Raw genomic sequence first — 16,572 nt, forward strand, 5'->3', positions numbered from 1 at the left:
GCCCCTTGAGCTCCGTTCACTGAACCTACCTGTCTATCTCAAAAGATTACAGCCAACAGGATTTGGGACCCGTGGGCACGCTACTAAGCATCTACCTTGAGTCATGTGCAGGTCCAAATGTGATGATGCAGCAGGTGACCCAAAGGATGGACGATGCAGGACAAGACCCTTGCGGCGCGCACCGCTGGGCGCCAGAAGCAGCCAAGTTGCTCACAGTAGTGGCCCCACCTGCGGGTTCGTTGCCTCTCCCGAGGCGGGCCCGGGGGCCTCTGTCGGTACCCTGCAACTGGGGTACCCACTCCTACTGTGCCAAGACTCGCGTAGTTATCCGTAACTATGCCCTAAGGAGCGGAGCAGCCGGACTCCTGGGTTCCGACTCCATCTCACCGGACCAACGGTCCCGGACCCGCTTCCCGTTCGGGGATGGGTCCGGTGTCACCACGTGTCCCAGAGGTGGAAATGCTCAGCACCTGTGGCCGCGGACCCGGACCCCCGCAGGTGGGTCCGGGACCTCCACGTGCCATCCGGACTCCCGCAGATGCGTCCGGGACCTCCACGTGCCTATCCGGACCCCCGTGAGCTCTCGGCTCAGCTAGCTGCTCGGGAGGGGTCCGGAGCCGCCACGTGTCACGCAGACGCGGACGCGGGCGCAAGCCTTCCTCTGAAAGCCCCCTCGCCACCCGCATTAAGTGCGAGTGGTTGAGGCAGGCTCTGCTGCCTTTGGGCGCGGGGCAGCTTTTGTTAGTCCACACTGTGGATCGCCAGATATCGAGACAAGCATTAAAGACTCAGCGCCGCGCGCATGAGCGACGAGTCATGATGACCAGCTACTGACTGAAGCAACAGTGCACGCTGCTACAGTGGACTGAGTCAGTAGTTCGGCGCTTCATCATGACCTCGACGCGCGACTGTAAAGGCTAGACTTTACTCTGACAGGACAACTCAAGACCATCCCTGGTCAGAAGCTACGCACGGAAGCCGACGACAAGATCTCCGGATCTGAGGCATTGAAGGCCAAAGTGTAGTTTATAATAATCGCCGGGTCCACATGTCGGGGCCCCGCTCAGAGTACGTGCTCCCCTTGGATATATAAAAGGGAGAGCACGCCCGCTAGAACACAGGTTCACACGTGCTCGAAGGTTCACACGGGCTCGAAGGACACACAAGCTCTCGCGAACTCCCTCTCTCTCTCGAGGGAAGGCAATACAACACACAGTGGACGTAGGGTATTACGCTCCGGCGGCCCGAACCACTCTAATCCCGCTGTGTTCATCGTGTTCTTGAGAGAGATCGAATTAGGACTAGCTAACCCCCGAGTACACACCCTCTGGGCTAGGGCGGGTGCCTTCAGCCACCCGGCTGTGGTTTGCAGCACCATGACAGTATCCGAATGCTCAAAAGTTATATTTTTATGATGTTGATATCCATTATAATCTTATTCGACAAAAACTAACATTATCTGTATCCGACTCCGTATTCGAACACAAATATGAAAACAAATACGATATCAGTAATCCCTATCCTTCACTTGATGAAACGCACATCATCCAATGAATGATCTAGACAAAAGACAGAAGACGTGTCCGACCTAAGGTTATCCGCACTCGTCGTCCTCTATTTTCATCTCCTAAAAGGAATATTTCTGTCTAGTCATTAAGATTCTCTTCTCTATATTCAGTTTCGCTGCATCGTTCATCCTTTATATCTCCACTCTATACCAAGTATCAGCAGATGGACCCACATGTCAGATTTTTTAATCTTTTTTACACCCCCATTCTCTCTCTCTCCCCCGCTCCCCTGCTCTCTCCACCGCCACCCCCTTCTTCCTCCGACGCCACTACCTTGCTTCCTCTGGCGAGCAGCGACGAGGAGCCGTGGGCGGCGTGTCGCGGCGTGCGCGGAAGGGAAGGCGTGGCTCGGCGGACGTGGAGCGGGGCGTGCATGAGGACGGCCGCGTGGAGGGGCAGCGGCGGGGCGGAGTGGCGGCCATGGCGGGGCGGCGCGGCGGGGGAGCAGCAAGGCGGAGAGGCGCGCGGCGGGGCGGAGCGTCGGCCGTGGCGCGGCGGCCGGACCGCGACGCACTGCGCGGGGCGAGGCTGCAGCGGGGCGGCGCGGCGGGGGAGCAGCAAGGCAGAGGGGCGGCCAGACCCCGGCGCGCGGCGAGGCGCGGCGGGGCGCGGCAGGGCGTCGGCCGTGGCGCGGCGGCCGGACCGCGGCGCGCCGTGCGTGGTGAGGCTCCAGCGGGGCGGCGCGGCGGGGGAGCAGCAAGGCGGAGGGGCGGCCGGACTCCGGCAGCTCTTGGCGGGCGCGGGGCCTCGACGGCAGCAACAGCTTCGAGCATGGGCGGGCGGGCGGGCGGGGGTGGTTGGAGCTGCCGGCCTCGGGAAGCGGTAGCGGACGACTCGCTTGCCCCCTGGGAATGGCGGACGGCGGCTCGTCCGGGATGATGTCGGATGGCTTGCCGTCCCCCGCTGCGGGGCTTTTTCCTGAAAAGGAGTACTGCAGTATGGCTTTCCGTGTGGGATGGAGTACCCACTGCGGACAACCTAACCCTGATAACAATCGGCACGCAAGTGGCCCGTTTCTCTAGCTGACAAATCTACCCAAATGGTTCTCTGGCCCACCTGTCTGAACCCAACAACATGTACCCCAACCGCGCTGATGAAAAACCACCGCGTGCACGCCCTCACCCGTCGAAACGACCGACCGACCAGAAAAAGCTAAATAAATAAAGATAGAGAAAACAAACTTGCAGACTACGAAACATCGAACTAGGATCTCTCCCAAATCACACTCAGAATTTCCCCCATTTTGATGAAAGGGAAACGGGACAAGGGAAATTCATCATTCCCCCCTTCAATTTTTCTTTATCATCCAGGGACACCAACCCTGACTCCGTTTGATGCGGCTCCGATGGTCGCCGCCGGCGCCTCAGCCGCCCCCACCGCCGCGGTCAACCCGTGAGTGCTCGCCCCCCCTCGCCTAGGGTTCGATCCGCGCGCCAGAATGTCACGCCCCCCAATCCATTCCCCGTCCCCAATTTCCGTTCGCTCGATTTGCTCTCGGTGCATCTGATTCTGCCCCCCATCCGCGGAAATGGATTGGGCGCAGCAGCGGGGCGTGAGCTTGCCGGCGCCGCGATCCGAGCTCCAACCCCCGCGGATGCAGTACCAGCACGGCGGCAGCCGCAGCCGCATGCCGCCGTTCGCGCACGGCGGCGGCGCCTACGGGCGCGGCCCGAAGCAGTTCTACCCGCCGCCGCCGCCGCCTCCTCCCGTCCCGGCGGTCGCGCTACCTCCGCCTCCGCCGCTGAACAAGTATGAAGTGCTCTTGGAGGCCGGCCGCCTCGCCGCCGAGTACCTGGTGGCGAAGGGCGTGCTCCCGCCGGGCTCCCTGCAGCAGCGCAGCAGCGCAGTCAGTGCCGGGGGATGGGGCCAGCTGCCTCCTCCTCCTCCTCCTCCTCCGCTGCCGGCGGGGCAGGAAGCCCCGACGTACTACAACGCCAGGAGTGGTCGGCGGCAGGTTGATGATGAGTGTGGTACTCGTAACGCCCGCTCGCGGCGGCACCGTGGTGGCGATTACAGTAGCAGCAACAGCAGCAACTACAATGGAAGGTGGAAGAGGAAGTTTGGGGCTGACAATAGGTATTCGGATTCGGGGAGGGATAGGGGCAGGAGCAGGGGATATTTGGATACCCGGAGTTATTACGAGGACGATGAGGATGGGGCTCCAGGGTTCAAACGCGAGCGGCGAAGCAGCGGTGGGATCGATGAGGTTGGGAGTAGCGTGTCAGGTGTGGCTGGGGAGGGACCATCATCGAAGACAGGCGATGGGGGAGTCAGAGCTGGAGGATACTGGATCAAAAGCTAGTTCTAGCAGCAATTTTCGGCAGAAAGCTGATGCTCCGCATGAGGTGGAGGATGAGAATGAGGCAAATAAAATGCAGGAGGACAGTGTGGTGTCTAATTCAGAGGTAGTGGAACAAACGTTGAATTGTGAGGGTAATGGCAACAATGATTCTTCTGGTGTTGTTAAAGAGGCCGAGACAAAACATTTGCCAGTACCCTCAGCCTCAGGTGAAAAAGTCTCAGATGGGAGGCCTGAAGATAGTGGTATTCTGAGTGAGAAGGTTGAAGATGATAAGCCTTTGCACGAGAAGGCTGAAGATGATACGACGTCAGATGATGTCTCCATTATGGAGAACAATTTACCTAATGATCCAAGAAATTTACTAAACTATTGTAGTTTTGCAAGAGTTCCAACAAGACCGCGATCAGTGCTTGCAAACAGGAATGCACGACCAGCCCAAAGAGAATTTCCTGTGTCTGGAGAGGTCAGTCTGGTTACCGCTGAAGGAATGTCCCAGATGACAATGGATGGAGAAGCTAACACCGACTCCACGACCAGTATCCAAGAAGACAGCAAAGATGAGGTGGTCAGACAAGAACATGCTGAACAAAGCACTACCTGCAATCATGTGGCAGAATCAGTGACATTTGACGAAAAGGAAACACAAGAAGAGATGAAAGAACAGAATAGAACTCCTCAACACTATGGGGTCGAGGATAATAAGGAGCCCAGTGAACTGTCTCCTTCATTTGCTTCTCACCAGAATAGCTTGAGTTTGCAAGTTGAGAAAGGAATACAAATTTACAATTTAGATACACCACCACAGGATGAAGTGTTGATTGATCCACCCGATAAAGAAAAAACAGTTGATTCGGAGTTATTATCTAATATCAAAGCAGAAGCTGCAGTCACAATGGAAGAGGAAAAGCTTGGGCAGTCTAGCTCATTTAAAATACGTGATCTCAACCTTGTTGGTAGTCCAGAGGTTGCTGACATGCGAGCTGATGCTCGTTTAGGCCAAAGCTCCACTGCTGGTTGTTCAGTGGAGCTGCAAGATAATCCGCAAGTTGACTTTGGAACAACTCTCGGTAACAATTCTGGTAATACCGACACGTTTCCTTTGGGAAATAAGGCGGTTCAAGTTATCGATATAGAAGATGACTCACCAATTGAAGCTGGTGTTTGTGACACTTCAAAAGCAAAGTGAGTTGTTCTTATCTGCTGTTTCAATGCAGTGAAGATGCATAGTCATGGAGCGACTGTCTTGTTTTTTTATTTCTGATATTATGGGTTGATAAAATATAGGGAATCAGATCCCTATGGGAAACTTGGACATGTTACCTTTAGGTGACCATCTTTTTATAGACTATTATGAGTGTTAGCTACAAGTTATTTTTCTTTTTGAATCAAGCTACGAGTTATTGCTAAATACACTGCTGTTGGCAAACAAGGTCCACAGCTGCTCTGCAACTACTCTATTCGTGGCTGATTCCTTGTAAATCTTGCCATTATGTCAAATAGTAAACATCATGAAATGCACTTTCACATTTATTTTTATAGTAAAGTAAAACATGGAGCCCATTCATAGCTGCTGCCTGCTGGAGCATGTGGGCTTTGGCCTTTGGGCTATAGTGCAGTCAATCATTACCCCTAGGAACATTTATTGGACTTGTTACAGATTTCTGGCTAGCATGCATTTTGATTACAGAAACTATGTCGTAGCATTGTTGAAGATGGACTGGTCACTGTCTTTCAATCTAATTATCTAATTATTATATGCCCATGCTATAGTTATTTCTGCATGGTGCACTGGTAACATGGAGCAGCCAATCTCCGGCCATGTTATGTTAGTCTATGCACTAGTTAACTGTTGTTTAGTAGATATGCTTATTTATCCCCTGTGGCATCTGGCCATATACTTTCAATCTGATGCATTTTGGTGTACTAATCCAATCTACTATCAATCAGAGATGAGATGGTATATTCTAGCATGGAGAATATGGCGAACCCACCCACGAACACAGATGCCCTTCATGGTATCCAAGATGGTTATAATCTTGCGATTTCAGATTACCTTGGTGCTGATATGCCATGCTACCAATCAATACAAACAGACCTTCAAGATGGGATGGACCTAAATGGTTCAGAGGTGAGGTTTACTGCTATTTTTTAGCCATCACATATACACTTATGAATAAATTTCAGCCAGATCTTGCCTCATTTGTGTCATCTGTAATAGAGTACTTACACCCCTTTTCCTTATTTGTTCCTGCAGGGCATAACTGTCATGGATGATCCAATATATAGTTCTCTTGGCGACATAGGTAACTTTTCTACTTCTTCAATCAATCTTTCTACAATTATGCGCTTTAGATTGTTGTTTTGTTGGTAGCTGTGTAGTGCATATGTGTATGCCATGATGCCTCCATTTGTGGCTTTGCTGACTGTTAGAGGAGTCAAGGGCCTATTGGGCCTTAGCCCATTAGGGTTAATTAGTCGCTTGCTTAGGGGTCAAGTAAACCTCTCTATATAAGGAGAGGAGATGTATCAATCTAATCAAGCAAGAGATTAGAAGGAAACCCCTTCTCTCTTGCCGGCCGTGGGCGAAGCCCCGCGGCCGGCGTTCCCAGCGCCTCCAAAACCCTAGCCGCCGCCGTGCCTCCCTCGACTCTCCCCTGCTCGATCCCATCAGCGTTCATAACAATCTGGTATCAGCTATGCCAGGCGACGACAAGTCTGAGCCACCACTGCCGCCGCCAACCATGGAGGGTCTGGCCGCCATGATGACCAAGCTGCTGAGCAGCATGGGCGACATGGAGACGCGCATCACCTCTATGGAGTCGCGCATCACCTCTATGGAGTCGCGCCTTCAACCGCCGCCGACGTTGAACCCCACGGCGTCCATGCCCTATGGGATGCCAGGGTACGGATCTACAACCCTGGCGAGTTCTTCATCGACGGCCGCCGCCACGCTGTCCACGGCACCCCCAACGTCTTCGCCGACCCTGCCGATCACCAAGGATCTGTGCGCCGACGTAAGGGTTACAATAGTCCAGATACAAGCCGCTCTCCAGGAGATGATACAACTTGAGCGAAAGAGAGAGGCGGTCGTGCACCTACAAGCGGCAACGCGCAAGTTCTTGGCGCGACGGCTCGTCTGCGTGATGCGCAAGGAGCAACAGGACCAAGCGGCTTCATTCATCCAGGCGGCGGTGCGGCTGCAGGCTGCAGCACGCGGCCTCCTAAGGCGGCGTCGGCTGCAGAAGATGCGCTTGGAGATGCAAGAGGCGGCTTTGACAGCGATCGACCTTGGCAATTGGGGGCGCGACCTTGTCCCGTCGGAAGGCCACCAGCGCTCGCGCCAACTCGCCGCTGTCTTCAAGCGCGCGCTGGGTAGTGAACTCCAATTCTACAGCAGTGGAAGGGGAGGCGGTTTCCTCTTTGTCATCGGCGGGGACGCAGTGCCTAGCGCCACCGCTTTTCGCTACCGGCCACCGCGAGGACGTCTCCGCTGGTCGCAGTCCCGATTAATTCCAGGTGGCCGTACCCGCGCACCCCTCTCGTTCCGATGGTCTCCGTGGGATCCAGGCGGTGACATACGTGCAGATCCAGCACGCGGAGGGTGTCCGCCTTATCTGCAGGAGTCAAAAATAAAGAGTCGCAGTTTATTTAAAATAAGCCGAGATGTAAAAGGCTTGTTCTTAGGAGTTCGGTTTGCGTCTAGTGGAGTCATTGTTAGCGTCATCGTTAGATTGCAGCTTGAGGACAAGCTGCATGTCCAGGTGGGGTGTAGTGTTAGAGGAGTCAAGGGCCTATTGGGCCTTAGCCCATTAGGGTTAATTAGTCGCTTGCTTAGGGGTCAAGTAAACCTCTCTATATAAGGAGATGAGATGTATCAATCTAATCAAGCAAGAGATTAGAAGGAAACCCCTTCTCTCTTGCCGGCCGTGGGCGAAGCCCCGCGGCCGGCGTTCCCAGCGCCCCCAAAACCCTAGCCGCCGCCGTGCCGTGAACAGTACCCGCGGGCACTGTAGCGCCGCGGGTACTGTAGCGCGCCCGCCACCACCTCCCTCGACTCTCCCCTGCTCGATCCCATCAGCGTTCATAACACTGACATTCTCTCATTCCGCTTTTTTTTTTTGAATGGCTGTTTAAAACAAGAGATAGGCCTAAGCTTTAATTTCTCAATTTTCTAAATGAGAAAACAAGGGTGACAAGAGTAGGAGCTATACATGTGGTCTTTACATTCTCCAGTCTCCCGAAATTCACGCGGTATAGATATATTGGAATTGTTCACTTCAAGCAGCATATATCTTTTTAATCCAATGCACATAGATAGTTCCAGTGGAAATGTGTTCCATAGGTGGCTTTCGCCATCCTTTTTTGGGCAGGCTGGCCAAGGATAATGATCTCTAGTCTGTGTAACTTCCTGTGCTGTATAGTCAAAGGGTATTTTAACGTATGATGTTCTCATAATCTCAGTCCGTTTCTGCTTGTTGTCTAGAAATGTGGCTCAAACTTGTACACAAATCATGAGCATCAGGGCCTTTTCTGTCTAGTTCGCTGGAAGCCTGGAGCTATTTCTTATTATGCTAGCATGCATCCTGTTCTAAGATCCTTGTGTGACCTTTGTTTACTTTTACTCTCCATGATTTCATTTTCAGGTTTTATGGAGGTTTGGGACCAGCAACCTCAAGATTACGAGAAGTTCTTCTGAGGAATGAACTCGTGTTGCTGAAACTGTCGCAGAGTTTGACAGTTAAATACGAGTTCCACAACACTTGCATAGACATAAATAAAGCAGCAGATTGTGCCTAACACATAGAATCCCATATGTCTGTGCGGCAGCAGCATGTCAATGCATATTCCGGGCCATATTGGCACTTTCGTGGTACCAGAGAGTCTGCGTCAGAGTGGAGTAGAGACGTTCAGTTGCCCTGGCTACCCTGATGTAAAGAGTTGTTGCTGCATAGCTGTCTGTCATGTAATTCAAGGGAATTGAAGCCAAGCCCAATATTTCTCCCAAACAATTCGTCATCTGTAAACAGTTCGATATTCTGCAAAATAAATGGATTATTTGTTGTATCTGCATTCTTTTCTAGTGATGTAAGCTGGATGTGCCTTGTTTGGCAACGTATCAAAAGTAAGGCAAATATTCTTCAATTGGGTAGATGATTTGAATGAAATTCCTAGTTAATATAAGAGGATTGGTTTTGTATCAAAACAAACTGCTTATGCAAGTAACGTCTTCAATCAAGATGTGCTAATATGCAGAATGTGCCAATAGCAAGAAGGTAGATTGAATCCATTGTACGAGTGGTTTATCACTCATAACTGGAGAAATCGAGCAGTCAGTACATCTGATTATGTATGTCCAATACTTCACTGTTTCGGTGAACAAAATTCCAGCAGATTACACAGTAACAGCAAAACTTCAAGCTGGTGATAACTCATTACACGGTAACAGCAAAACTTCAAGCTGGTGATAACTCGCAACACCAGAAGTGTATACATAGGTGAACCTCATTTGAGATCAAATGCCTCCATCATGTTATGAACAGAAAACGGTTGCTCACTAAATGGTGCTTTGGCTATCAGTTGCAGCTGATCTTTCAACCAGTTCACACAGTGGCATCTTTGGCCGCCTCCACTGAGCTTGCGCTTTGTTTGCCAGAGCCAGTAGAAACCTTCACAGTAGCAGGCCTTAGCAGCCTCTCCTTCAAGAGGAACCCTCTGCGGACTTCATGCGAGACAACCCCTGCCTTGAATTGTGAGGATTCTTCTCGTGCGATGGCCTCATGTACCTGCAAAGAAAACACGGCAGTGCTACACGATGAATAGAAAAGTAACAGTTCTCAGTTTTCATGCACAACTATTCATTTCTAGCCACAAGCATGGAAAATAGATGATTATTTTTTTCATAACATTCAATCCGAATCATTTAGATCAACAGTTACACTGCAGAGTAGATGCTTTATGTTACCCATAGTTATCAGGAATTGAGCGAAAGCTAAGCTCAACCTAATGAGTATGAACCAGGCCATGATAAAGAAACTAGATATTATTCTGCCCTTGTTTAGGGCCTGTTTGGATGAGCTAAAGTTGAGTGCTAAACTTTAGCACATATTAGCACTCATATACATGCTAAAGTTTTTGAGTCTTGGCTAAAGTTTAGCCCACCCCATTAGCACTCCCGTTTTGTTGAGCTAGTGCTAAAGTTTAGCACTTGAATCCAAACGGGGCCTTAATACATGAATGTTTTTTTTGGCATGTTCAAAAGAATCCAATATGTTGTTTCTATCCAAATTTATTTAGGGATTTGCCACTGACAATGCGAACAAAAGGGATGATGCATAAAGTAAATTATACTTACCGAAGGATCAAATGGCTTGCCAACTGTTTCAACAACTCCTACACCCAAAAATCTTAGCGTCTCAACTAACTGCTTGTATATGCCTTGATAGCTTGTGCTGATCTTTTGCTCCTTTTCAGTCTCTGGGGTGTTCTCTAAATTTGTCTTCTCAAAACTATCAACCAGAGGCAAAAGACTCTGAACAACTTCTACCTGTATATTTGATGTAAACTTTGCTCGCTCCTTTTCAGTCTGCTTCCGGAAATTCTCCAGATCGGCATTTAAGCGAATGAACTTTTCCTTCCCAGAAGTTATTTCGGCTGTAACACTTTCAAATTGAGAAGCTACCTTACTCTTCTCTTTTTCCACGGCAGTGATTGCCTTCTCAACTTCGCCAAGAACCTCATCATTTCCATCTAGAAAAGCGGTCTTGTACAGTTGGATTAGGTCTTTCATAGGAGGGAAATCTTCCCCATTGACAATCTGCACAGACACTCATTTTGACGAAACTTGATGAACACATACTTATCATAATCAAACCATAACAAGCTCGAACAAAGAACTGTTTCTCTTTTAATTTCATTGCTACCAGCTATGTAAATATACCAATACTGTAGGACTTAATCTGCAGCTGTCCCTTATCTGTTTAAGTCAAGGCAAGTCTGCAGTTTGCTAGCAAGGCAAGTTTGCAGTTTGCTAGCAGCTTTTGTTGACTTGCAGCCTTTGTTGACTTGTGGCTCTAGGCCACTAATGTTCAGACAATGATAGAAGTTATTAGCACCTTAGAGTAGGTAGCAAATGGTGTATAAATATGAGTGCAATGCAATGAGAAAAGGCAGTTCAGTTTGCCACATTCCAGTCTCTAACTCTCAGCCAACGCAGAGAGCTGTGTGTGTGTGTGTGTGCAGAGGAGCTCAGCTCTTCTTCTACCTTGGAGTCAAGGAGAGGGAGAGGAAGGTGAGCAGGTTGCTCACCTGGTTATTGTGTTCTAAAGCCAACAAGTGGCATCAGAGCCGTACGGTGTCGTTCTAGCCTAGCGGCTGAACGATGGCTGGCGAAAACTCCCCGGCGTCCAGTGCAGGCGACAAGGGGAAGGATGTCTCGGAGGTTGTGATCAGGACGGTGCGGGAGACGAGCTCGCGGGACTGGCCGCAGCTCACTCGCACCAACTATGGCGAGTGGGTGGTGCTGATGAAGTGGCGGCTCAAGGCGCGCAAGCTCTGGACGGCCGTGGAAGTCGGCACCAAAGAAGAGGATGAAGACGTCCAGGCCATGGACGCACTGCTGTCATCCACGCCACCAGAGTTCCACGAGGCCATCGGCAACAAGAAGACGGCGAAGGAGGCATGGGACATGCTGGCTTCATTTCGAGTTGGCTCGGATCGAGCCAAGAGGGCCAAGGCGCAGCAGCTGCGCAGGGACTTCGACGACCTGAAGTTCCGCCACGGCGAGGCTGTGGAGGACTTTGCGCTCCGACTCCAGTCGTTGGCAAGCCAGTTGGCAACGCTGGGGAAGAAGTTGGAGGAGGAGGACGTCGTCTGCAAGCTGCTCCGCGCGTGCCCGGCCAAGTACAGCCAGATGGCGGTTACAATCGAGGCCACCTTGGACCTGGATCAGGTCTCGCTCGAGGACGTCGTCGGTCGACTTCGCCTGGCCGAAGGGCGTTCTGATGCGCCGCTGGAGCGGAGGCAGGAGAGCGGCAAGTTGCTGCTCACCGAGGAGGAGTGGAACGCACGCATGAAGCGGCGGACTGGGGAGAACTCCTCAAGCCGCGGCGGGTATGCCGGCGGCAACAAGGCGCGCGGGAATCCGCGCGGGAAGGGGAAAAAGAAGAAGAACTTCGACCTCGATGCCTGCCGCAAGTGCGGCAAGATCGGGCACTGGGCTAAGGAGTGCCCGGAGCGGAAAGAGAAGAAGGAGGAGGCCCACCTAGCTCAAGAAGAGAGCGACGACGACCACGCGCTGTTGATGGCGCAGTACTGCGCGCTGAAGGATGGCGAAGCAGAGGAGGCGGACAAGGAGCAGAGGACTGCGCCGCAGCCCGTCAACCTTGACGAGCCACAGGCGCGAGTGCTGCTGGGCGCGATCGGCGACGAGCTGGAGCAGAGGTGGTACCTGGACTCTGGGGCCAGCAACCACATGACGGGGAGCAGGGCCGCCTTCTCTGACCTCGACGAAAGCAAGACCGGGACGGTCAAGTTCGGCGATGGCTCGCGGGTCATCATCCGCGGGCAGGGCACGGTCCTCTTCAGGTGCCGCAACGGCGAGCACCGCGCACTCCAGGACGTGTACTACATTCCCCAGCTGCGCTCAAACATCGTGAGCATGGGGCAGCTGGATGAGCACGGGTCGGAGGTGCTCATCAAGGCCGGAGTACTAAGCATCAGGGACCGGGAACGGCGTCTTCTCGCCAAGGTAACACGTTCCCGTAACCGGCTTTATCTCCTGGATTTGAAGGTGGAGCAGCCGGTGTGTCTCGCGGCGGCGTGCACGGAGGAACCATGGCTGTGGCATGGGAGGTTCGGCCACTTGAGCTTCGAGGCGCTTGGACGCCTAGGCAAGATGGTGACCGGGCTGCCGCAGATCAAGCACGTCGACGAGCTCTGCGACAGCTGCCTGGCCGGGAAGCAGAGGCGTCTGCCGTTCCCAAAGGCGGCCAAGTACCGGGCGCAGGAGGTGCTCCAGCTGGTCCACGGAGACCTGTGCGGGCCCATCACGCCGACGACGCATGGTGGTCGGAGATACTTCCTCCTGCTCGTGGACGACTGCAGTCGGTTCATGTGGCTGCAGCTCCTGACGAGCAAAGATGAGGCGGCGGAGGCCATCAGGCGCTTCAAGGCGCGGGCAGAGGCGGACTCCGGGAAGAGACTGCGCGTCCTCAGAACCGACCGTGGTGGCGAGTTCACGGCGGTGGAATTCGCCAGCTACTGCGCAGGAGAGGGAGTGGCGCGTCAACTGACGGCGCCATATTCGCCACAGCAGAATGGCGTAGTCGAGCGGCGAAATCAAACCATCGTTGGGATGGCACGCTCGATGATGAAGGCGAAGGCGATGCCGGCGGAATTCTGGGGCGAGGCGGTGAGCACGGCGGTGTTCATCTTGAACCGCTCACCGACCAAGGCCCTGAAGGGGATGACGCCGTATCAGGCGTGGTATGGGCGTAAGCCAAACGTCTCGTACCTACGCACGTTCGGCTGCATCGGGCACGTGAAGACCGTCAAACCAGGCCTTGGGAAGCTTGAAGATCGGAGCACCAAGATGGTGTTCCTGGGCTATGAAGATGGGACGAAGGCCTATCGGCTCTACAACCCGGCCCGGGAGAAGGTGGTGGTGTCCCGGGATGTCGTTTTCAACGAGGCGGCGGCATGGAGTTGGAGCACGCCCGCGGCAGGGGAAGCAGAGGGGTCCGGCGGCGGCTTGACGGGCGAATTCGTCGTCGAGCAGCTGGTGATCGAGCGCCGGAGTGGCGCAGAAGAGGCAGCGCAGGAGCCAGAAGCGGAGGCGGTGGAGCCTCCAAGTCCTGGCACGGCGGAGGTTCCGCCAAGTCCTGGCGCGGCGAGTTCAGCGTCCCCAGCCTCCCTTGTTTTTCCAGAACAGGGGACCCCGACAGCGGCGGCGGATCCTGAGTTCGCATCCCCCCGTCCTCCTACTCGGAGTTCGTGGATGCCTACCACGACGGAGAGGAGCTCCGATTCAGGCGAGTGGACGACGTCATCGGTGATGCAGAGCTGCCGGGGCTGGCCTCGCGTCTCACCGATCCAGAGCTCATGCTCATGAGCGCGGAGGAGCCGGCCACGTTCGCGGTTGCGGAGCGTGACGCGGACTGGCGGAAGGCCATGATGGAGGAGATGCGGTCAATCGAGGACAACCGCACCTGGGAGCTGGTCGATCCGCCGGCGGGATGCCGGCCGATTGGCCTGAAATGGGTCTACAAGGTAAAGCGGGACGAGCATGGCGCCATTGTCAAGCACAAGGCTCGGCTCGTTGCCCGTGGTTTTGTGCAGCGTGAAGGGATTGATTTCGAGGAGGTGTTCGCACCGGTGGCTCGGATGGAGTCGGTGCGGTTGCTGCTAGCTCTTGCGGCGGCAAAGGACTGGCAGGTCCATCACCTCGACGTCAAATCGGCGTTCTTGAACGGCGACCTGGAGGAGAAGGTCTACGTCAAGCAGGCGCCGGGCTTCGCGGTGCCAGGGGCAGAGCACAAGGTGCTCCGGCTGTGGAAGGCTCTGTATGGGCTGCGCCAAGCTCCCAGGGCGTGGAACGCTAAGCTCGACACCACCATGAATGAGCTTGGGTTCGCACGCTGCGCCACCGAGCATGCGCTGTACACACGACGACGGGGGAAGGAAGAGCTCATCGTCGGCGTGTACGTGGACGACTTGATCGTCACCGGAGCTCGGGCGCAGGACATTGAAGAGTTCAAGTGCGAGATGGCTGACACATACGCGGCCGGACATCACGTTCGCAGTCGGGTATGTGAGCCGCTTCCTCGAAGACCCGCGGGAGGACCACTGGACAGCGGCCAAGCGGGTGCTGCGCTACGTCCAGGGCTCTCTGGACATAGGCGTCGTCTTCCCCAGGCACGGCAGGCTTCAGCTGACGGCGTTCAGCGATGCGGACATGGCTGGAGATGTGGATGGACGGAAGAGCACCACAGGTGTGCTCGTCTCCCTTGGAACCGCACCGGTGGCTTGGCAGTCACTGAAGCAGAAGGTGGTGGCGCTGTCAACCTGTGAATCGGAGTACATTGCAGCGGCCACCGCGGCGTGCCAAGTCGTGTGGCTGCGCCGGCTGTTGGGTGAGCTCACTGGCGTTGAAGCTCGCCCGCCAGCACTCAAGGTGGACAACCAGCCGGCCATTGCGCTGGCAAAGAACCCCGTCTTTCACGACCGAAGCAAACATATCGATGTGAAGTTCCATTTTCTTCGGGACTGCGTCGATGGGGGGCACCTTGTCATCGAGTTCGTCGACACCGGACGGCAACTCGCTGACATCCTCACCAAGTCGCTCGGGCGTCTTCGGTTCTCGGAATTGAGGAAGATGATCGGCATGGATGAGGTCCAGGGCTAGCAGCAGGATTAGGGGAAGTAATGTAGGACTTAATCTGCAGCTGTCCCTTATCTGTTTAAGTCAAGGCAAGTCTGCAGTTTGCTAGCAAGGCAAGTTTGCAGTTTGCTAGCAGCTTTTATTGACTTGCAGCCTTTGTTGACTTGTGGCTCTAGGCCACTAATGTTCAGATAATGATAGAAGTTATTAGCACCTTAGAGTAGGTAGCAAATGGTGTATAAATATGAGTGCAATGCAATGAGAAAAGGCAGTTCAGTTTGCCACATTCCAGTCTCTAACTCTCAGCCAACGCAGAGAGCTGTGTGTGTGTGTGTGCAGAGGAGCTCAGCTCTTCTTCTACCTTGGAGTCAAGGAGAGGGAGAGGAAGGTGAGCAGGTTGCTCACCTGGTTATTGTGTTCTAAAGCCAACAAATACCATTACTACATCTCAATGCTAACAATTCACAACAGTAGCTTAAATACAATTTTATCACACCGTGCTTCAAACTAATCAATTTATCTAAAAGAGAGATCGAAAAAAAGCATTTCCTAATGTAGTCCAAATATTTATGTGATTTTCAGAACAATAACAAGGCAGTCTAATTTTAGCTCATCTTCTCTATTTGGCCAATCCCATTCCCAAGCATTATAGGCTAACACTGCAAGTTCCTGTCGTCCAGGGCATATAAAGAGCATACTAAAGATGGGTAGTTATCGCAAAATTAGCAATGGCGCCTTAACACACACGTTCATTTCTTCATCATTCACTCTACACTCCAACTGCAGCTTATCACGGAACCAACTCTTGAAGAATGAGACACATATACGATCACGCACGCATAAGAAAACATTGAGCTAACACAGAGCGATCTTCACACTTCTCCAAGAACAGTCCTTCCCTACTATCTCGGTTCCTCAACCATGAAGTGCCGAAAAGGGTCAAAATTATCCGCAAGCTCGTTAGTTGCTCCACTGAGACCTCTACTCCACCCCCGTGTAACCACGAACAGAAATTAGATGTTCCATACATCTCACCTTCGGGTCAACGCCAGCGCCAGCGGCGACGCGGAGCGGCCGCAGCTCGGCATTGGGGCGCCGGAGGGACAGAAAAGCGGGAGCCCCCCGGCCGGGTCTCCAGCGAGCTTGCAGCACGGAGGCCGGAGCTGGGTTCTGGAGGCGGCGGCCGGCGGAGCTAGGGTTTGCCGCGGCCGACGAGGCGGGGCCGGCGCAGAAGGGCGCCGCCATACTGGCCTATCTATCGTCTTCCCCACCTACTGTCCGGAAAGTACTCAAAATAACAAAAAGAAAAAAAAGTAAATGCCATG

At 53.4% G+C, this 16,572-nt stretch overlaps 2 protein-coding genes across 2 annotated transcripts; one reads left to right on the forward strand and one right to left on the reverse strand.

Moving 5' to 3' along the window:
- Positions 1–2,712: 2,712 nt before the first annotated feature.
- On the forward strand, positions 2,713–9,012 carry LOC120641002 (uncharacterized protein At4g26450-like). Its single transcript, XM_039916945.1, is given in 5 exon segments — positions 2,713–3,821; positions 3,823–5,052; positions 5,818–5,998; positions 6,125–6,173; positions 8,514–9,012. Coding segments are annotated over 5 exon segments (2,238 nt in total). The 5' UTR covers positions 2,713–3,096; the 3' UTR covers positions 8,567–9,012.
- Positions 9,013–9,146: 134 nt separating this feature from the next.
- Positions 9,147–16,546, reverse strand: LOC120641003 (protein GrpE-like). The gene is made up of 3 exons (XM_039916946.1): positions 16,283–16,546; positions 10,223–10,684; positions 9,147–9,653 (listed from the first exon to the last, which is right to left on the reverse strand). Exons 1-3 carry the CDS (start codon positions 16,490–16,492, stop codon positions 9,471–9,473), a joined length of 855 nt encoding a protein of 284 aa, XP_039772880.1. The 5' UTR covers positions 16,493–16,546; the 3' UTR covers positions 9,147–9,470.
- Between the last annotated feature and the right edge of the window lie 26 nt (positions 16,547–16,572).

The sequence above is a fragment of the Panicum virgatum genome, chromosome 7K (assembly GCF_016808335.1).
Source record: "Panicum virgatum strain AP13 chromosome 7K, P.virgatum_v5, whole genome shotgun sequence".
Taxonomy (NCBI): domain Eukaryota; kingdom Viridiplantae; phylum Streptophyta; class Magnoliopsida; order Poales; family Poaceae; genus Panicum; species Panicum virgatum.

What these genes read in the sequence shown, in the direction of transcription:
- LOC120641003 (XM_039916946.1), bottom strand. Translation starts at nt 16,492, where the DNA reads ATGGCGGCGCCCTTCTGCGCCGGCCCCGCCTCGTCGGCCGCGGCAAAC. An exon ending in GCGCTGGCGTTGACCCGAAG is followed by an intron (nt 10,685 to 16,282) that starts GTGAGATGTATG and finishes GTGTCTGTGCAG; the next exon opens with ATTGTCAATGGGGAAGATTT. An exon ending in GCAAGCCATTTGATCCTTCG is followed by an intron (nt 9,654 to 10,222) that starts GTAAGTATAATT and finishes TTTTCTTTGCAG; the next exon opens with GTACATGAGGCCATCGCACG.